Genomic DNA, 22,669 nt, shown 5'->3' on the forward strand with positions numbered 1-22,669 from the left:
TGATGGACATTTTGGTGGCTTCTGGTTTTTCACCATAACAACAACAAAAAAATACTGCGATAAGTGTCCTTTTTTATATGTTTGAGTGACCATTTGTAAGAATGTTCATAGGGTCAGTTCCCCACAACTGGGCTTGTAAATCATCTGTAAATTTACAGTTTTTTTTTTTTTAATTTTTATTGACAGACAGATCACAAGTAGGCAGAGAGGCAGGCAGAGAGAGAGGAGGAAGCAGGCTCCCCACTGAGCAGATAGCCCGATGCGGGGCTCGATCCCAGGACCCTGGGATCATGACCTGAGCCGAAGGCAGAAGCCTTAACCTACTGAGCCACCCAGGTGCCCCTGTACATTTACAGTTTAACGAATATTACCAAAAGCCCCACCGGGAGCGTGTGCTAATCTATATTCTCACCACTGACACAGGACGGTTCATCCACCATGCCCTTAAGCACTGGATTTCATCAAATGTCATTATTTTATTTTTTTGGTCAATATATGAAGTAAAATGCTTATTTTCTTTTGAAAGCCAGTTTTGAAATTCCTGTTGATTTGGGGAGCTCTAAAGACCTGTTCTTTCACCCCTACCTCTGCAGAGCTGGGGTCTAATCGTTGCTCTTCTTCTCCTCTGCTGGTTCCTTTCTGCGTCCAAGTACCAAAGAATGTGAGAATTCCTTTTCCCCCTTCTCCAACCACATTTCTGTTTTATTTTAATTTTTTATTTTTTCTAAAGATTTTATTTTAATTAATTAATTAATTAATTTAACAGAGAGAGACTGTGAGAGAGGCAACAAAGGCAAGGAGAGTGGAAGAGGGAGAAGCAGGCTTCCTGCTAGGCCAGGAGCCCAGTGTAGGACTCAATCCCAGAACCCTGGGATCATGACCTGAACTGAAGGCAAACGTGTAATGACTGAGCCACCCAGGCGCCCCTACTTTTCTCCAACACAAAACAGAACATTTTATTGAGGTATGATTGATGTCCAAAGAGCTGTGTATATTTAATGTATTTATTTAAGGTGATGAGTCTGAAGGTTAAGTATCCACCTGTGAAAGCAACACTAGAATCTATGCCATAGACATATCCATCACCTCCAAAAGTTTCCTCTTGCCCTCTTTGTTTGTGGAGTTACTTATATTATTGTTATTATTAATTTTTTTTGTGTGTAGCAACCACACCCACATTCCTCTTGCGTTCCCCCTGGCAGCTCCAAGTCATCATTCCTCACCAGGATCTTGCACCTTACTCTACCCTGTAGGGTGCGGGTCCAAAGCCTGGGCCTAGTGAAGTGCAGGGAGGGCCATGGAATAAATGAGACTAAGGCTCTGTTCTTGGCGGCCCCCTGGTTCCTCGCAGGGTCCTTTCTTTTGATTGGATCAGGAAATAAAGCAACATCCATGCAAAACCCCTGCTGAGCCACAATCCTATTGTCTTCAGTGGCACCTAATCCATTTGAGCTCTTACAAGCTCTCCCTCGGGTCACCCACCTTGGGGGTGGCTCTGTCTGTGAACAGGTCAGAGACTGCCTGGGGCTCAGGGCAAGAAAGCAAGTGGCAGGAAAGAGAAGGCCCTTTGCTGACTCCCTCCCTGGGCAGCCAAGTGCTTAGTAACAAACAGTAAACAGAGGCAGCAGCGCCAGTGGCCACAGCAGCTCTGCAGAGAGGAGCAAGAGATCCCTGCTCTGTGTTGGAAAATTGTCCCTGATGAAGGCTTAGAACTGATCGCGCACGGAGACTTTCAGATGCAGCCTCTGCCTCAGGACACAGGTACTTCTCCGTGTTCACTTTTCTTCTGTAAAGCTGGGCCAGGTGAAGGGCAAATCTTTTTACTAGCTTTGGGTGTTGGGAACAAAGAAAACACAACTGGACTAAGGCCTGTGTGAGTGACTCTGCCGTATTATTTGGAGTATTATATGGTCTAGGCTACTAGTGGGGCCTGATTCAAATGATGAATTTGCTTTAAAGCAGTAAAGAATGGGCTTGGCAGAGAAAACACGGGGTTCAGAGGCAGACTAACCCTTGTGTGAATCATTTCTTTGAGACTCAGCCTCTGTTAGCAAATTCAAATTCAAAGCAAATATTTTAATTTTCCAGAGACTCAGTTTCCTCATCTGTAAAATGGGGAGGATAATGGTACCTACATTGTAGTGTTACTGGGGATACATGAGGTGACATATGTCAGGCATTTAGCACAATGCTTGAAGCAGAGAAGTAGCCCAATAAATGATATAACTATCACCATCTTCCAGAAATGGGTATTTTGGTTATGTTTAAAGAAGGTCAGAGCTTTAGTCTCAGGCTTTCTCTAATCGACTCTCAGAAAACAATGGGAAAAAGTGTGAATGGTTCATCTAACTTCGTTTTTTTCCTTTTCTTTTCTTTTCTTTTTTTTTTAAGATTTTATTTTTTTTTTATTCGACAGAGAGAGAGACAGTAAGACAGGGAACACACGCTGGGAAAGTGGGAGAGGGAGACGCAGGTTCCCCACTGAGCAGGGACCCCCGACTTGGGGCTCGATCCCAGGACCACAGGATCATGACCTGGGCCAAAGGCAGACACCTAATGACTAAATCACCCAGGCACCCTGTGACTTTTGTTTTTTAAGTAACAACTAAATTCAGAGATGAGGTGTGAGTATTTCTCCTGGCTACATGCTGTTGTTTGCTGTAGGTTAGAGTTGAAGTTGACGAATTAATCAGTTCAGCAAGGTATATCCTGCTGCCCAGCCAAGTGCTAAGTGCTGGGGACACCTGTCTCTGCTCGAGGGATCTTCCATGTGAGTGTGGGAGCCCATGGGGTGAGCCTGTATGACAAGGGTTGGCAGTAGCAAGGGTCGGAGTGGTACAGGGTCCTGGAAGAGATGGTGTGTGAGCGCACTTTGAAAGCCAGGTGGGAGCTTGCAGGAGGTGAGAGGAGAGGAGTTGGGGCAAGCTGTTCCAGGCAGAGGAAAGCATGCGCAAGAGCCCAGTGGTATGAATAAGTAGAGCGTATTCTGGGAACAACAGGCAGCGTGGTGTAACTGTAGTGAAGTGTGAATATGGGCATCTGAGTAGAAAGGAGGCTGCAGAGGTGAACAGAGCAGAGCAAGGAAAGCTTTCCATGTTTTGCATTCCATTCAGAAATTTCTGGAAAGCCATCGATCATTGTAATGAGGGGATGTCATGATTGCATTTAAGTATTAGAAAGACTATTCTGGCAGTAATACATGTGGGGTTGGAAGGGATGAAGCCTTGGGATAATGACAGCCAGATTAACCTAAGGAAACAGCAGTGGGGATGTATAGACTCTCCAAGCAGAGGCTGCCAACACTGCAAAAAGGAAGATAAAAAAACATGCATACATCTACACATGTATAAGTTTATTATGAATTGTATTTATTTATTAAAAGATTTTATTTATTTATTTGACAGAGAGAGATCACAAGTAGGCAGAGAGGCAGGCAGAGAGAGAGGAGGAAGCAGGCTCCCCGCTGAGCAGAGCACCCGATGCAGGGCTGGATCCCAGGACCCTGAGATCATGACCTGAGCCGAAGGCAGAGGCTTAACTGAGCCACCCAGGTGCCCCTATAAATTGTATTTATATGAAGGATGTGCATGTAGCATAATTGGTAAGTTGCAAAATATATGATTCTTTATTCCAAATTTCATATAGCCGGTCTGTTCACACAGACTGCATACATTGATTTTGTTGAACTCTGACATCAAGCCTATGGTTGCGACTGACCAATGAGTATAGCCGCAACATGAATGTTGGCTGCTATTCTGTTTACACTGACGAATAAGAAGAAAGCTAAGCAATGAAGGTGAATGTTTTAACTCCACTCATTTGTCAATGACATGAGTGACTGCTGAATTGGATAATAGTTTTTGAATTCTGGAAGAACATTTCCTCAGTTTTTGTGCTATTCATAATACAACAGATCTAGACATGAAACACTTTTAGGTTTAATCTGAATTAACACTTTCTCCATCATTTTCTTAAGTCTAGATAATAAACAAAACCATAAACCAAGCCCTGATGTGTCGTTTCTGCCAATTTCTGAGGTGTAAATACTTTCTCTGTGGTCAATTCCAAGTTCCCAAGATGCAACACTAAACACAAAGTTTGAAAAGATATATACTACCACATCATTATATAGTATTTCTGCCACAGAAATGCAGTTGATTTAAAGGAACTGAAGAGCATAGACACTACTGAAATATAGTCAGATAATTAGGAAAATCAGGGGTTTTGAGTATATTATGAATGTAATTTATTTAATTAGAAGTTTATATGACTTTTTAAAAAATTTACAATGGCTATGTTTAACAACCATCTTGCAAAACTCCTGGAGATTTAATTATGGGCTCTCATTAGTGAGTAGGAACCTTCTTCAGCACAGCATGGGATCCTAGAGAATTTTAAAGAGGTGGAATCCATAGGGATGGGAATATGATTATCAAGGATGGGAGAAGTAAGGACCAAGAAATGAATTAAAAAGAATATGCTTTTCTCTATGGACCAACATACCACTCACCAAAATAAGAAATACACGACTGGATCCAGAGGTACAAAAGCAATGTTAGAGTTTTTGAAAAGACCAACATAGAAAGATAACCTTGGATTTAAATACAGAGTGGAGAAGGTTGAGAGCTATTTGCAGTCTCTTTTTCTTTTTTCAAGATTTTATTCACTTATTTGAGAGAGAGAGGAAGAGAGCACAAGTTGGGGGTGGGGAGGGGCAGAGAGAGAGGGAGAAGCAGACCCTGAGATCATGACCTGAGCCAAAGGCAGACCCTCGACTGACTGAGCCACATAGGTGCCCCGCTATTTGCAGTCTTGCAGAGAAGTCACTGGATTTTTTCAGATACCTACAGAATCTGTGCTCATTCCCCTACCGGTGAGCCCCGATGGAAAAGGAGTGGGTCCTATACTTTGAATTCCTAGCATCTAAATCCTCAGGTCTGACATATCAGTGCTTGATGGAATTCATTTTGGCTGAGTTTGTATGCATTAATCCTTTTATTTTGAAGGCAATGTTTACTTTGCTTTTCTAGAAAGTGAGTGTAATACTACTCTCTTCAAACTGTGTTTTAAGCCTTCGGGAATATCTGGAAAGTGATGCAAATCTTCTTGGGTGCTGCCCCTTGCCCATGCTGCCTCTGTATCAGTCATGCTCCATGGATTTGAGGTTATAGAGGAAGGACAGGCCATACTCAGAGGGTCTGGCTGGACCAAGGGAGTGCTCTTGGTGGGGCACACAGGAGCACATATGAGAACAGTCCTGATGACCATCTCTCCCCCCTCAGTAGTCATCTTCTTTCACGTATTGTCCCCTTTTACAGGCACTCACGGTTTCCGTGTTCAGGCCACCCAAGCCCACCTGATACTATGTAGCTGGCCCAGGTTCATGGCCTCACTTCATAAGTCCTCCACCAAATTCCTCCCCATCAATCTAAAAGAGTCATTACCCAAGTACCCAGAGCATTGACAAGCCCTATTTGTCATTCTACCTCCAAATTCTAGCTGGCTGCGGCCATTGCCCACCTGTACCTTGTTCTTCCAAATAAGCAATGGGACCTCAGGTAGTCCTCTCTGTAACTTATAATGGGCTGATGAACCATCTGGTGATCCTGCCAAAATATAGATTCTGACCCAGAGGACCCAGGAAAGGCCCGAGTCTGCCTTTCCTAACAAGTTCCCAGGTGATGGCCTTACGGCTAGTCTGAGTCACACTGTGACTGGGGTCAGTGCCACCTGCAGCACCAGGGATGAAGCCATTTCTGCTTTCAAAATGTCCAGTTCTGTGGGCTTGTCCCCACCCTATCCCCTGTGCTCTCTTTGTATTCAGCATTAATCCTATGAAAAGTTTATAGTTTATTGAGAAGCTACTGTGTGTCAGATACAATAACTCAGGTTATAGATGAGTGAAGGGGAAAAAAAAAATAAGTTACCCAAGGCAGACAGAGGTCAGGCCAACTCTGACCTTGCAAACTGCCCTTGCAGTCACTGTGCTTCGCTATTTCCATTTTCCTCTCAGTGTTTACTGGCCCTGAGTTCAATGCTTGGGACTGTCTGACTAACTCTCCTTCCCCAGTCTTGGTCTTCATCTCATTCTTGGTCCCTGGCAGCTCTATTTCTAATTACCTTTCCCCCCCCTTGCCTTGGTTCTACTGCTCTACCTCCTTTTCCCTGTAACTTCTTGATGTAAAACAGTCATGATAGCCCAATATCATTGGAAATAGAGTAGGGAGTGAAGGAAGGGAGGGAGGAGAGCTACAGAATGGTGGAAAAGGACCAGTTTTGGGGGGGCTGATATGAGTCAAGTGGTAGATTTTGAGACTAAGCTGTCAGAACTTACTTCTCCACAGATGCCTGGGTGGCTCCATCAGTTAACTGTCTACTTTCTGCTCAGGTCATGATCTTGGGGTCCTGGGATCAAGACCCTGAGTCAGGCTCTGTGCTCATGGGGGAGTCTGCTTCTCCCTCTCCCTCTGCCCTGCCGCCTGCTTGTGCACTTGTACTCTCTCTCTTTCACATACATTTTTTTTTTTTAATTAAGAATGTACTTCTCCATAGGTTAAAGAAGTGTGGCAAAGTGTCTGCCGAGACAGGAAACGTGTTAGACACGCAGAGAAAGTGATAAAAGTACCCCATTTATTTCTTGTATCGGCGTCTTTTCTATATGATGCTGGTTCTCAGAATAAGGCCACTCCCTGCTTATTCATTGACTTTCTCAGTCATTCAGCCTACAGGGAAGAAAGGACTCCAGGCAGGAGTGTCCCCACCTGGCACTGGGCACTGGGACGGACAGGAGTTGAGAGAGCTGTGATTCTTCTGGAGCTGGAGAAGCTATGGAGGCAGGGGGAAGGGGCTGGAGCTCAGTCTGGAGGGGTGGACTGGAGATCCCATAAGCCTTGTTCAGGAGGCAGGAAACAGAAATGATTCTACGGGAAATAGCCAGTGAAGGTTTTAATGTGGAGGAGTAACATGGGCAAATGTGTTTCAGGAAGAGAGCTCTGTAGAATGGAGACTGGGTTGAGGCAGTGGTAAGACTCTTGCCATGAAGGTGTTTTATAGATGGGATTAACATCTATAATCAGTCGACATTAAATTAAGGGCCATATCCTTGATAATGTGGGTAGCCCTCCGCCAAATAGTTGAAGGACCTTAAAAACTGAAGCTCCCCCAGTGGAGAATAAATTCTGCCTCAAGACTACAGCATCAGCATCAACTCCTTCCCAAGTTTCTACCTGCTAGTCTGTCCTATGGATTTCAGCCTTGTCAGCCCCACTGTCATGTAAGCCAATTTAAAGAAATGAATACATAAATAAATATATTCAAATATATATATGTATATATATATATATAACGGGTTCTTTGCAGAACTGCATAGTTACATTATGAATTATTGGTACATTAATAAAATATGTAAAGTGGTTCTTTTTATATATAAATCTCAGATGAATGTTTTTTTTTTTTTCTCTAGAGAGAGGGCATGCTCACAAGTGTGCGAGGAGGATGAGGGACAGTGGGAGAGAGGGAGAATCTTAAGCAGACTCTGTGCTCAGTGAGGAGCCTGATGTGGGGCTTGAGCTCATGACCTTCAGATCATGACCTGAGCAGAAATCAAGAGTCAGACGCTTAACCGGCTGAGCCACTCAGGCGTCCGCAGATGAATGGATCTTAGTACTTTAATGCTGGGGGCCCCTGGGTGGCGCCGTTAAGCATCTGCCTTCAGCTCAGATCATAATCCTAGGATCCCAGAATTGAGCCCCACATCAGGCTCCCTGCTCTGTGGGGAGTCGATTTTCCCTCTCCCTCTGCTGCTACCCCTGCTTGTGCTCTCTCTCTCTCTATATATATGTGTGTGTGTGTGTGTGTGTCAAATAAGTAAATAAATCTTTTTTTTTTTAAAGATTTTATTTATTTATTTGACAGAGAGAAATCACAAGTAGATGGATAGGCAGGCAGAGCGAGAGAGAGAGAGGGAAGCAGGCTCCCTGCCGAGCAGAGAGCCCGATGCGGGACTCGATCCCAGGACCCTGAGATCATGACCTGAGCCGAAGGCAGCGGCTTAACCCACTGAGCCACCCAGGCGCCCCAAGTAAATAAATCTTTTAAAAAATAGTTTTAAGCTGAATTTAAAGGCTCAAGAAAAGACAGTAGCTATTAAAATTCACAAATTTATTTTATTTTTTTATTGTTATTTTTCTGTCCTGCTTAGGGTCCAAAACACCCACCCTGAAATACCAGACCATTCTCATGAACCTAGCAAGATTGATTCTCATCTAGAATACAGAACTTTAATAAATTGAATAACGATTTAAACATATGTAGCTTTAATTAGTCTTGTTAGCTTACAACCCCACTGTCCCCAACTTTAGAAATTTAAATAGCACTTACTAGCCAGAGTTTTGGGATCTTAAATCAGTTAATGTCTCAGTTTCTTTATTTGGATATGAAGATCATATTGCCTTGCCTTTGAAGGAATCCTTTGAAGGATTTTTGTGGGAATCACAAAATTTTTGTGGGAATCACAAAAATGTCTGGAAATTTCATAAGCTGCGAAGAGCCATTCTCCTTAGAAAGCATTACCTTTAAGTAAAATTGGTGAGGACTCAATCAGTCCACTCTGAGTACAGATTATATTAAAACTGGCCCTGAGAGGGGGAAAAAAAAAAAACTGGCCCTGAGACCTTATAAAGGATGGCACAGGGCTTCCCAAGGGGCAGGCTGGACCAGAGAACACAGGTGGAACAGGAACTGCATTGATCACATTGAGTTATGTGTTTGACATTTTACTTAAATTCTTTGGATTATGTCAAGAAGAAAAGTCTGTCCAGAAACATGGGCCTTCCCATTTCTCAAACTAATTGCTCCTTTCACAATGAAAGACCAAGCTTTGGGCTCACTGGAGGGCAATATTATTTGGCAAGAATTCAATGATTTAAAAAAAAACAGTTATAATTACCTTCTATTTATGTCTAATTATACTAATATTCCATTTCCTATAACAACATGCAGTTTCCCCTTAAAATGAATGTACTTTAAAAAACTTGCCTTATAAGCACAGGTAATATAGCAAATATTGGGAAAATGTTACATAAAAGACGGATAATGGGAGAAACACTACTCTATACTCTGAATATTTTCTTGTACTTCAGGATTCATTCTCTTATCTAGAAATGCAAGGTTCCCTCTCGGAAGACTGAAGGAAAGTTAAGATATCTTCTAGTTGCCATTTTTTCATTAGTTTTTCTGTTTCTCACAACCACCTTGAAAGGTAAGAAGTATCATCTCCATTTTATAGTGGAGGAAAGAGATTTTGAGAGGTTACTTGTTCAAGGTCATACCACATTGGTGCGACAGTATTTATATTGGAGACTAGGGCAGGGTCTGTGTGAAGTGTACAGTACTGGCACAATTTCATCCATTACCCACTTGAGATCAAGTTTCGAGGAGAACCCTGTAGAAGATTTCTGGAAGTTAAGAGCCCTGGCACCTTTAGTCCTTTAAACAGAGACCAGATGAGGCAGAAGCTGTCTTTTCCTCTTGGGGGGAGGATGCCATTTGTTTTCTGGAAAGTTTTGCTTAGATTTTGGTCTGAGTGCTGGCAGATGATTTTTAATGAGTGTCCAAAGGGAGAGGGAATGAAAGGAGACACAAGGACCAAAAGGAGGAGGGAAAAAAGGATCATTCTGAGAGCTTTGATTCCCCGGGAGCTCCACATCCTTTCCTGGTTCCTCTCTGGGGTGTCTATTTTGGGGACATTGAGATATTTTAGGCATTTTGCTAAGGCTTAAAATGGGATGTTTATAGCACCTCAATCCTGGCAGACAGATGGAAACAATTAGCACCATATCTTGAGAATCTCATACTTGGAAACTTCTCAGCAGCTCTGATGCTTAAAATCCCTCTCTGGGTGGTTGGAGCAGAGATGGAAAGAGAAGGGAAATAAGATATATTCATTACCTTTTACATACTGAACCTATTAATATAATCTCTTAACATTTACATGAGGTAGCTGCTATGATTAACCCCATTTTCCAGATGACAAGACTGAGGCTCAGAAAGGTTAAGTATATATATGCTCTGTGCCCAAGCTCGCACAGCCAAGCAATTAGGAAGCTGGAGATGAAACCAATTCTTCCCTCTCAGCCCTAGTCAATAGTCAGTGGCATGATTGTCTCAGAAAGTCTTCTGCTGGGCCTTGCTCTTCTGCAAGCTAGTGGGCAGGCCAAGTTTCCTATTGCTCCTAGACAATCGTGCCAACTCCTTTCTTATCCTGAGAAGTGAGGCAGAGGGGCACCTGGCCAGCTGTGTGACTCCCCCACACACCTCTGGGTCTCCTTGATCACCTTCCTCACCATGCTCCTGCCCAGCCTGCTTCTCTGTTCTTAAAATCTATCGAACCCCGACATGTTGTGCCCTTTGTTCTCTCTGTCTGGAAAGTTTTTCCTGCAGCCAGCACCTTCTCAGCCATCAGGCCTCAGCTCGCAGGGCATGTTCAAGTGTGTCCTAGTCCCCTTGTCTCCTTGTTCTTCATAGGCTGTCTCTCTTTGAACGTATTTTGTTTATCTGTTTCCGCTTTCAGTATCTGTCCCCATCTGCCCATCCCCACCAGAACGTAAGAACTGTGAGGGTAGGATGGCATATTTTTACCTTTCTGTTTGTAGCTTAAAGTATACTAGCTCCATGGTAAGTACTTGTTAAATAAACAGATGGCAGAGGCAAAGAGGTCAAGTGCATGGACAGAGCTTCCAGGCTGAGCCAGAGTAGACAGGAGGGGCTGCTGGAAGCCAGAAGCCTCTGCAGGAGAGTCCCCGGAGCCAGGATGCACCCTAGTGTGGGAACTTACGGAAGGGAGACCAAGGAGATCCCTGAATGGCAACAAGGCTTCAGATGGAGGAGACCTTGGGGTTAGCAGATGACTGCAGAAGCCTTCAGAGAATCAAGTCAATACGGAGGTCTTGGCCCATGGAGGGGAGCCTGGGAAGGGAAAGCGACACGAGGGTTGACAACAGAGCTGCCTCCCAAAAGCACGCCCATGGGCTGGACGCTTTCCCTGAGCTTCCTCACTGGCAGGAAGACAGGGCTTATCTGGGGGGTGGGATCTCTCCATCCTTTAGATAGTTAATGGTCCCCTTTTAGTTCACGGTATAGCAGACTGTGTAGAAACACTTGGAGGCAAGCCCAGAGGCACCCCAGCATGTTGGAACAAGGCTGATGGTGGCTGCCTCAGAGGCCGGGACTGGTGGGCACCAAACAATGGAAACAGTGCCTGGCGTACAGTTCAACCCCACCAACTGTATCCTTGTGTTGTCAGTACCAGCTGGCTCTGAAACGGAACTGGCAATCAGACAGAGATTACAACGTTCATATAAATTTAGGTGGCTCCTTGAGGGCTGGCAGACTGGAATGGAGTCAAAGTGTCCCTAAACAGGTTGCTCCCTATCAGAGTTGGGGAGTGCAGTCAGGGCTGCCATGGAAATCCAGAGCTACCAATGGTTCCCAACTGTTGGCCCTCCCTCTAGGCATCCCTTTACTCCAGTGGGCAGAATGTAAAGGTCACCTGTGACACGGGTTGGATAGAGCTTGTACAGAGAAGTGGAATGCAGACATTTTTTTCTGCAGTGGGATCATGTGTATGCACTGGAACAAAAGGAACAGTTGTCTTTTGTTTTGTTTTAATAGAGAGGATGATGACTAGTTTGCTGGCATTACCTCCCGTGTTTGGGGTTGCCTTTGATGTGGAAGCTGTAAATCCCTGACGCTTCCAGCCACGAGAATGGCAAGTTCAAGCCTCAGGGAACTCTTATCTCTAACAACCGAGAGGGTGTCTGGCTGGCCCACCTGATCAGTTATGTGCCCTTCTAGATGGTGGAGGTTCTCCTAGATGGAAAGAATGATTGGGCCTTTTAGCTGGTTAGAATTTGTTGGCAGGATTTCAGGATAATTCCCTTCAGATAAGTTTAACATAACTGATGAACATCGTTGGATTTATATTTTAAGAAAGGAGGTGGAAAGAGAGTGCTTTTTTGGGGATTTGTCTGAAAATATTTTCAGCAGGGCAACGCTCAAAATTGTTTTAAACTTTTATTGTAGGAGAACAGACACAGAGAATCATTACAACAAATGTGTAGCTTAAAGGGTCATCCTTTTTTTCTTTCTTTCTTTTTAAAAAGATTTTATTTATTTATGTGACAGAGGGAGATACAGCGAGAGAGGGAACACAAGCAGGGGGAGCGGGAGAGGGAAAAGTAGATTTCCTGCCGAGCAGAGAGCCTGATGTGGGCCTTGATTCCAGGACCCTGGGATCATGACCCGAGCCCAAGTCAGACGCTTAATGACTGAGTCACCCAGGTGCCCCTTAATGGGTCATTCTAAAGTGAACACTTTTTTTTTTTAATTTAATTTTTTATTTTTTATAAACATATATTTTTATCCCCAGGGGTACAGGTCTGTGAATCACCAGGTTTACACACTTCACAGCACTCACCAAAGCACATACCCTCCCCAATGTCCATAATCCCACCCCCTTCTCCCAAACCCCCTCCCCCCAGCAACCCTCAGTTTGTTTTGTGAGATTAAGAGTCACTTATGGCTTGTCTCCCTCCCAATCCCATCTTGTTTCATTTATTCTTCTCCTACCCACTTAAGCCCCCATGTTGCATCACCACTTCCTCATATCAGGGAGATCATATGATAGTTGTCTTTCTCTGCTTGACTTATTTCGCTAAGCATGATACGCTCTAGTTCCATCCATGTTGTCGCAAATGGCAAGATTTCATTTCTTTTGATGGCTGCATAGTATTCCATTGTGTATATATACCACATCTTCTTGATCCATTCATCTGTTGATGGACATCTTTTTCTGCAAAGAAGACATCCAGATGACCTTTTTTTTTTTTTTTTAAAGATTTTATTTGACAGATCACAAATAGTCAGAGAGGCAGGCAGAGAGAGAGAGAGGAGGAAGCAGTCTCCCTGCCGAGCAGAGAACCGGATGCAGGGCTCGATCCCAGGACCCTGAGATCATGACCTGAGCCGAAGGCAGAGGCTCAACCCACAGAGCCACCCAGGCGCCCCTAAAGTGAACACCTTTTAACCATCTCTGAAGGCTAAGACATAGAACGTTGGCACCCATTCCAGAAAGCTTTCAATATTCTCCATCTCAGTCATAGTCCCCTTACTCCCGAAAGGCAACCATTATCCATACTTCTACAGTCACCACATCCTTCTGTTTCTTTATAGTTTTATCCCTCCCATGTGCATTCCTAAATCCTGTTTTACTCAATTAAATCAAACTGACAAACTTTTCATTGTAGGTTCCTTTTCATCCCTTTCTTTTCTCTTAAAATGTTATTGAGATATAATTCACATACCATAAAATTCACCTTTGGAATGTGTACAATTCAGAAGTTTTTGGTATATTCACAAAGTTGTGTAACCAACACGGTGAATTCCAGAATATTGTCATCGTTTCCTTAAGAAATCTATACCACTTGCAGGCACTCCCCATTTCTTCTTCCCCCAAACCCCTGCCAAGCACTAATCTCCTTCTTTTATCTTTCTATGCCATTCTGGGCATTTCATATGAAGGAAATCATATGATATGTGATGTTTAGTGACTGGCTTCCTTTACTTAGCATATTGTTTTCAAGATTCATCAGTCTTGTTTGGCATAGAGAGTAGTGAGTGTTTCATGGCTATATACTCATCTCCAAGCCCATCAAGTTGTATACATTAAATATATACAGTATTTTGGGGGCACCTGGGTGGCTCAGTGGGTTAAATCCTCTGTCTTCGGCTCAGGTCATGATCCCAGGGCCCTGGGATCAAGCCCCGCATCGGGCTCTCTGCTTGGTGGGGAGCCTTCTTCCCCCTCTCTCTCTGTCTGCCTCTCTGCCTACTTGTGATCTCTGTCTGTCAAATAAATAAATAAAATCTTTAAAATAAATAAATAAATATATACAGTATTTTGTATGTCAATTATACCTTAATAAAGCAGTTTAAGAAAAAGATTCACCCATCTTGTAGCATATAACCGTACCTTGTTCCTTTTTATGGTGAAATAGTATTCCATCGTATGTGTATGCCATTTTGTATATTCAGTCATTACTTAAACGTTTGGGTTGTTTCCACTTTTTGGATATTACCAAGGATGAAGCTATGGATATTCATGTGTTGGTGTTGTATCCATACTATGTTTGGTATGGATATTCATGTTTTCATTTGTCTTGGGTATACACCTAAGAGTGGAATTGCTGAGTCCTCTGGGAACTCTATGATGAACTCCTTGAAGAACTGCTGAACAGTTTTCCAGAGTGGCTACATTATTTAAAATTTCCATCAGCATATATGATGGTTTCAACTTCTCCACATTTCTGCTAACACTTACTATTGTTCTTCTTTTTGGTTATAGCCATCTTTATATGTCTGAAATAATATCACATTGTGGTCTTGATTTGCATTTACCTAATGACTATGTTGAGCATCTTTTCATGTGCTTACTGGTTATTTGCACTTCATTGGAGTAATCTATTCACAGTCTTTGCCCATTAAAAAAAAAATTGGGTGACCATATGTTCCAGATTGTGTGTGGCACTCTCAGTTTTGCCTATTGTAGTTATTTTTTTATTGTACTTTTAACTTATTTATTATTGAGGTATAGCTGACACCTCTGATCATTTTTAAATTGGGTTGTCTTTTTTACATTGAGTTGTGGGAGTTCTTTCTATAGAGATGATCCCCGACTTGTAATGGTTTGAGTTTATTCAGGTTCTAGAACTAGGCAAAGAGTTCTTAGGTTTGATTTGACCACGATGCAAAAGCCACACACATTCAGTAGAAAACATACTTCAACTTTGAATTCTGATCTTTTTTTTCTGAGCTAGGGATATTCCCTACATTCCTCTCTCATGACAAGAGCAGGAGAAGCTTCCTGTCAGGCACAGGGTCACGAAGGTAAACAGCTGATAACACTTACATCCATTCTGGTTATTGCTTTCAGACACTATTCAGTAAATTACATGAGATAGTCAACACTTTATTATAAAGTAGGTTTCCTATTAGATGATTTTGCCCAACTAAAGGCTAATCTAAGTGTTCTGAGCACAGGTCAGGTTGATAAGGCTAAGCTACGATATTGGTTGCAAACCTAAGAACTTTTTGCCTGGTCCTAGATCCTGAATATTTCCTTTGATGTGTTATTTTGTAAAAAACAAAACAAACAAACAAAAAAAACCCCAAAAAAACCCAGAAGAGAATATGGACTCTGAAAAACAACCTGAGGGTTTTGAAGGGGCAGGGAGTGGGAGGTTGGGGGAAACCAGGTGGTGGGTATTAGGGAGGGCACGTATTGCATGGAACACTGAGTGTGGTGCAAAAACAATGAATACTGTTACGCTGAAAAGAAATAAAAACAAACAAAAAGAACTTAAAGTTTTATGTTCTATATTAGATCTACGATTTGTTTTGAGTTACTTTTTATAAAAGATACAAGTTTCTTTTTCATGATGGATCCAGCACTATTTGTTGAAAAGTCTGTCCTTCCTTTATCGAGTTACTATATTGAAATGATGGTCTTCACTCACCATATACCACAGCAGCCTAAAATACTTCTAATGCAATTTTTTCCTAGTCATAAAGTGATTAGGAAAACACATTCAGTATTTCATGAGATGTTTTGAGATTCAGAAATTTCCTATTTGAGGATTATAATCTTGTCCATTTGTTTTTTCTCTAATAATTAGCCTTTCATTGTGGCTGCAGAGAGCTAGAAACATATGGTGGAATGGGAGTGCCTAGTCCCTATGATGTCTCGAGCAAAGTTTAGATAAAGAATTAGGAGGAAGAAAAAAGAAAGACAAGAGAAGGCCTGCCCTTTAGCTTGAAATCTATTACTTTTTACCTGGGTGACATCGGACTGCCTTCCAGTCTGTCAGTGGGAACCACAGACTTTCTTGGCAGACTCCTTGTTGTAAGCAGCCTGTCCCACATAAAGCTTCCTTCCCAGGTTTGGCTGCAGCACACTTCTGGCCCCCAAGGGAGAGAAGGAAGTGCAAGGCTTTTGCTCTCAGGAATCCATTTCTCTTCCCGAGGCTGGAGGAGGCGAGACTTCCTGGGTACACAGGGAGCTGAGCTGCTGGCCAGTGGAGAGCCTGGATTAGCCATGTTGGATGGAGAGATGAGGGGCTCATAATGTGCTCTCCATCCTGCTCCCCACACAGCCCTCCCGCCTGCCCTGAGGCTGTAGAAAAGATCAGTGACGTAAATGGATTAGTAAAAGCCTGCCTGTCCTCTTCCTGCTGCCACCCAACCTGGGGCTGGCGATTAGTGGGTGGCAGCTTTGTTGGGAGTGGGGGAGGGAGAGACAAGTAAATGTCAGCTTTGGTTTAAAGGAGCCCTTCTAAGAAGAGAAGATGGAGAGGACCAGCCTTCTTGATCCCTCCTCCAGCAAAGCAACCCCGTGCTTTCTTGTGAGTCTGCTCCTTTTCAAAACACAGGGCTTGCTCTTCCGTCTAGTGATTTTTGCTCTTCTTGCAGGTGTTGGGGGTCATTATAGACAGAGCCGCCACTGGCACCAAATCCAGCTCTGCAGGTGGCAGAGGAAAAGACATGAATCATGCATCGGAGATAAAACAATGTTGTTAACCTACTTTCCCAGATAGAGCGGAGCCTGGGAAAAGGATGCTCCCTGGGCATGGCTAACTGTCTTGAATAGCACAGGCCCTGCTCAGAGGAAGGGGCCCTTCTCGGGGTTCATTTGTTCATTCATTTATTCCTTTAAGCCGTCACCTGGGAGTTTATTTGCTCATTCACTGAATCAGCGACTGGCCTAGCCAGCTCCCCCCATAAGCATTTCTGTATTTCCTCCTGTGTGCGCAGCCCCAGAGATGCAGGAGATGTAAGCATGGTGCTTTAAGCTGCAGAGGGGCCTGGACGGTGCCCGGGGTGATGTGCTGAGTGTGGCCCCAATGTGCTTGCGGACATTGCGGAGAGTCTGCCACATACGTGTCATTGCAGGCATGAGCCCAGCCTCTGTGACCCTGGCCAGTGCCCTGCAGGTCAGGGGCGAAGCTCTGTCAGAGGAGGAAATCTGGTCCCTCTTGTCCCTAGCTGCTGAGCGGCTCCTGGAAGACCTCCGAAAAGGTAAGAGAGAGGGTCTGAGGCAGGTAAATCACAGCGAGTTGAGTGCAAAGCTTCCCAAACACATTTCTGGCTGCTGCTTCTCAGATGGGTTACCAGGTGGACAAAGGACTCCTACCTTTGGAGCTGCACCAGGAAGGCAGGCTTGGCTCTTGGACCTGGTGCACAGGAGAGTTGAAAGAAAGTCCTTGCTTCTAGGGAGACGGGGGGCTGCAGCAATTGAGGCCTCTCCCACACTGGGACCTTCGCAGCATAAGGAGACAGGAGGCAGGGAGCAGCTACCTGGACAGCTGACAAACCCAGGCTGACCCCTGCCTGGTGGTGTGTCACCTTGTGTCCCCGCAGGGGATAAAGAACCCACATACTAGTTGGTCTAAAGAGGAGAAAGGAGGTTAATACAAAGAATTATTAAATTCAGACCCAGGACTAATTGTAAGATAGGAGAAAATTTTACACGGTCCCCAGGGCTGAGGGCCGCACCAGTGAGGCACAGACTTTGAAGGGAAGCCCCTTACCCAGCTTGGGGCTCAGATCTGCTGGAGTTGCTGTGCTTGGAGCCCACAATGACGGCGCACACCGCGGCTCTGCCTGGCTAGAAGTGGCCGGCAGTTACTGAACAAACGAGGCGCAGGAATCGCCCACACGGGCCGGGTGACCTCCTGGGTGGACGCGGGTACCAGGGAGCCACACCTTTGGTAGATGGAGTGTGCAGATGGCCTGGAGCCCGCGGGATGTGTGTAGACCCAAAGATCACTTGGCTAGGCCGGGCCGGGAGGTGGCCGCCGGGCCCAGACTCCTGCGCGTGGTGTCTCGGTGCAGCGCGTCACTGGGGCGTCCTCACGCGTGCGGCGCTCCGAGCCCCGGGAACAGCAGAAGGGGTCCCCGCCTCCCGCGGTGTCTCTCCAGCGCCCTCTACTGAGAAAGCTGCAGGTCGCACTCACTCTAAAGGACAGATGGCTGGAGAGAGTAGGTATGGAGAGATGAGTTTGGAGTGGCCAGTCATTTCGTGGTTCACTGGAACAAACACTGAGCACCCACACTCAGATATCAGCTCTGAAGTCACACGTGCCTGGGGGCCGCAGGACCGTAATGGAGGTGCCCCAGGCGCGAGATCACACGAGTAGCAAGTCCCAGTGTTGGAGATTAGGAAGCTGTGCACCTGTAACATTCAGTTTCATCTTCCTTGTGATTCCTCACTCCTTGTTCCCTGGCCGGAGGGTGAGGGGAGACTGGGAAGGGTTGAATTTATTCCACTTTATGTTTCCCTGGGTCTTGCTCTTAGTCCATCCCAGGGGCACCAGCTGGTCACAGTCTCAAAACTGCCCCTCCGGACAGTGGTCCCTTCTCTACACTCCCATCACGGCCTTGGTTTCAGATTCCTCGGACTATGTGGTCTGTCCCTGGTCAGCCCTGCTGTCTGCAGCCGGAAGTCTTTCTTTCCAGGACCATATTTCTCCCATAGCGGCTGTTCCTTTCAAGGCCCCTGAACTGCTACAGGGACAGAGTGATGAAGAGCTGTCTGATGCATCTCAGGTAAGGTGGTTTGGCAGCTCTGCAGCACCTCTGGGCCTGTCCAGGGGAAATGCCTCGTTCTAGGACATTGGACCTGTTCTGGGGGTGGTGTCCCCAGCTCCTGGCTAAGCCCCAAGAAACACTGAGACAGAATAGGTCGAAAGAATTTTATTCCCAGGCTTTTCTCTCTCTCTTTCTTTCTTTCTTTCTTTCTTTCTCTCTCTTTTTTATTTTTTTTGGGCAGCAGTGTATTAGCTCTTAGCTGATGACAGGTCAACTTCTCTGAGCTCCAGTTTCTGCGTCTGTAAGATGGGGTTCATTCGTATGACCCAATCCATCAGCTTACTATAAATACTAAAAAAAAAAAATGTTAGAAAAATTGTGGGTAAACGGTCTAGGACATTGGTACCCTTGGCAGTGTGTGACAAAACCCTAAAACATCCTCAACTAGGAATTTGTCCTAAGGCATGAGTGAAGAGTGAGTTCGTTGTAGCAATGTCTACTGTTTTATTGTTGACATTAGTGGTAAATAGAAGCCAACTCCATGTCCAGTAAGTAAGAGAGCATTAAAGTGAGGCTATAAGGGCTGATAGAATGGCTTGAAAAGAACTTAAATATATGCATGTACAATGTGACGCTCCTTGAATACACACACACACACACACACACACACACACGGAGATAGAGACAGAGATGAGAGAGGGTGAGTTCTAAAAATATATATACCAAGGTGTCTGCAGTGATCATTTCTGGATAGCAACATCAGTGATGATTTCAGTTTTTCCATGGACGTGTTTTGCTTCTGAATAGCATCAAGTCTAGTAAACGTTATTTTAAATTTTATTTTATTTTATTTATTTTAAAAAAAGATTTTATTTATTTATTTGAGAGAGAGAGAGAATGAGAAGGGAGAAGGTCAGAGGGAGAAGCAGACTCCCCATGGAGCTGGGAGCCCGATGTAGGACTCAATCCCTGGACTCTGGGATCATGATCTGAGCCAAAGATAGTCACTTAACCAACTTAGCCACCCAGGTGGCCCCCATTATTTTCAATTTTAAAAAGAAGAAATTCTAAGGAAAGAGCAATGCAAGGCAGGCATACAACACTCAGGGCACAGCAGGCACTTCCTCCGTGAGTTCTGTTTCTTCCAATCCTTTCCTGGGAAGAGTACAGCATGGAAGGCCTGCCCCTCTCAGGAGGCACCTGGAACTGGCGCTGCTTTTCTTTTGGGTTTGGAGAACAGGGCCTTGGTGGCCTCACATCTCCAAGTCAGATCCCAACAGTGAAAGCAGCACATCCTCCATTGCAGTGGCCCCGACTCTGTCCCTGCACCGGTAGTATCCTAGCCCTCCAGGCCCCAACACCTTTTCCTACATGGACAGAATCCCAGGGATGAATCCCCGGACTCCTGTGTTACAGACGCGGGTTCGACTCAGTCCCTCTGTTTGGGTGTCTCTGGTGGTGCCCCCTCCTCTCTGGCCTCAGCTGAGATGCCACAGTCGGAGTCGTGGGATCTGACTTTCTGATGTCTGTTACAGCAGAAGCCCCACCACAATAATAGATAAGCATTTATTGAGAACTTAGTATGAACTAGAGGGAACATAGCCAAGGCCCCGGGCAGGGGCTCTGGTTCAAATTTAGGCTTTAGGTCTTCTTTGTGAAAGTGCCCTAAGTTGCCTTTGGTTTGTCTCTTCTGTAGAATGGAGACAATTAAAATACTGACGTCCCAGAACAGGGGTGAGGATGAAATGAGTTAACCTAAGTAAAAGTCTTAGAGCCCAGCTTGCCATCTAACTGCTCTGCATCTGGTAATCATAACAATAATTATCATTTCCATTTCCAGGTGTTTTTTTACTCAATGCTCATGAGTAGTCAGGCAGAACCCCCACTATAAAGATGAGGCAAGTGAGGCTCAGAGAAGTCAGATACTGCCCTTCCATTTCACCATGTCGCTCTCTGACAGCACATGGTGCTTTTAAATCAGGCCACCCCATAGGGTGTCACCGACAGAGGGCTTTGGCTACACGGACCAGAAAGCCTAAAATACAGAGGCTGAAAGCACAGATAGAGTTAGGACCCTGGCTGTGTCTTTCCACCCCACCCTCCTCAGCTGCTGGCATTTTGCTCTCACACCTGTTGTCTCAGGAACCAGGATATGTGGTGGTTCCACGTATCCCATCAGTGGGCAAGGCAAAAAGGAGGAAAGATGGGGTGAGCTACCTGCGTTCTTATTGTCAGTAAAGCAAAGGTGCTCTCAAATGCCCCTTAACAGATTTCTCCTGCATCGTTTGCCAAAATGTGGTGTTATGGTCCCTGGGGCTTTAGGCCACCAGAGTAGGAGGGAGACGGGAAAGTTTATGGGCGTCGCAGACGGTTGTGGGGCTAGCCAGCTGCGCGTGCAACTGGAACGGTGCTTTGTTTGCATGACCACGGAATAATGGAGGTGATGGCAATCTAACCTGGTGTTTTTTTGTCTTGGGCAGATGCACGTGTATTCTTTGGGCATGACCCTCTACTGGTCAGCGGGCTTTCACGTCCCACAAGATCAGGTCTGTAAACGAGAAATGCCAAGTCTTACCAGGTCATTTTTTGGATTTCGTTAGCGGTTTTCTTCAGGATGGGGATCACATCTCTTGAACCACGTGCCACCACTCTGTCCTCCTAGGTTCTAGGAAAGCACTGCTGGCCCATCACAGAGGGCTTCCTGCTGCATTCAGAAAGCACCTCAGAATGCCGCTCAGCATGGCAATGCAGCCAGCCACGATCTAGAACTGGCAAGACTTACAAGCTCAGAGGAAGTAGCAAGTCTAGAGGGTTTTACAGATAATGAAGATACTGATGTAGAAAGCAGCCCTTCCTGAGGTGAAATGCTTCCCTGAGAAGCGGTTCTGTGCTCAACAAATTTGGGAGATGCTGGCTACGATAGCTCCCTCCCAGAGATTTGGCAGAGTAATTTATTAAAAACTCTGAGAAAGCCTAAAGCAAAGGAAATTTTAAACTCTATCATAGCACTGTATAAAATTTTTGACTACAGAATGTGTGTGTGTGCAAATTCTCATCTGACACAATAAGAATTCCTAAGAGACCAGTGAGTTAGAGAACCCCGTCCTGTCTCCCTCCCTCCCTTCTTTCCTCTCACCTTTGTCCTCTCTAATTCAACATCCCAATGTTTCCTGGTGTTTTTTGTTCTCATCCCTCTTCATGGGAAATCTCTTTTAGCTTCCCACTACCCATGGGATTAGGTTCTCCTACTCAGCAGGGCGTACCTGGAGCCCCAGTTGGGGTTCTTACCTGTGGATCAGGTTCTTCTCTGGAGCTCTGCTGTCATCCGGGCTGGCGTCCTGGGCATGTGGCATGTGTAACTGTAGATTACTCTGCACTTACAAGGGCCCATGCTTGATTTAATGCTCTGATGTCACCAGCTTAAAACCGTGAAAAGTTTTGAACAAGGGGCCCTGCATTATCCTTTTGGTTCCCTGGGCTCTGTCCTGTCCATTGCCCGCTTCTCCTCACGCATGCCTCCCTTTGCCTATACTGCTCCCTCTATCACGGTTCACTCCCCTACTTTTCTCCTGGTTAACTCCAGTGTGCTTTCTGAGGTGTAGTTCAAGTTCTTTCCTCCATCTTCACACTCCCTTCCCAGGCTGGGTAAGATCTTTTCTGCTGTGTTATTACCATATCTTGTACTTTCCAAGACCAAAGTGTCCTTGGCCCTTGAGTTGACCATCTTTCTCATCACACTGTGAAGTCCTTGAAAGCAGGGAGTGTCTGCCACCTTGCAGTTCCAGTAACCTGGGGCTCTGGGCACATCCGAGGCGCTTGGATTGGCTGCCTGAGCCCAGGACACAGTATCTCTCTTACACTTGGAGATGGGGGATTCCCAACTGGTGCTGGATGGCCAGAAATGGTAGTGCAGCCTTTATATTGAAAATGACTTGCAGTATGGGGAGTGTGAGAAAAAGCCCGATGTTGAGTCTGATTTTGAGGACTTCTGCATATAAATGGTGGCCACTGAAATGCATGAGGAAAG

At 45.0% G+C, this 22,669-nt stretch overlaps 1 protein-coding gene across 5 annotated transcripts in view; it reads left to right on the forward strand.

Moving 5' to 3' along the window:
* Positions 1-1,601: 1,601 nt before the first annotated feature.
* The window catches only part of FRMPD2 (FERM and PDZ domain containing 2), a 219,170-nt gene continuing 198,102 nt past the window's right edge, over positions 1,602-22,669 (forward strand). For 3 of the 5 annotated variants that reach the window (XM_045068702.1, XM_013063163.2, XM_004765827.3), the window contains exons 1-4: positions 1,603-1,761; positions 17,005-17,130; positions 18,503-18,660; positions 21,123-21,188. In XM_045068702.1, the coding sequence (XP_044924637.1) occupies positions 1,737-1,761; positions 17,005-17,130; positions 18,503-18,660; positions 21,123-21,188 (375 nt within the window). In that variant the 5' untranslated portion in view covers positions 1,603-1,736. Of the gene's footprint in view, positions 1,762-17,001; positions 17,131-18,502; positions 18,661-21,122; positions 21,189-22,669 lie in introns of those variants that run through there. The other 2 variants (XR_001181748.2, XM_045068703.1) reach the window with 2 other exon arrangements.

The sequence above is a fragment of the Mustela putorius genome, unplaced genomic scaffold (assembly GCF_011764305.1).
Source record: "Mustela putorius furo isolate JIRA1106 unplaced genomic scaffold, ASM1176430v1.1 tig00003909_pilon_pilon_pilon, whole genome shotgun sequence".
Lineage (NCBI taxonomy): Eukaryota > Metazoa > Chordata > Mammalia > Carnivora > Mustelidae > Mustela > Mustela putorius.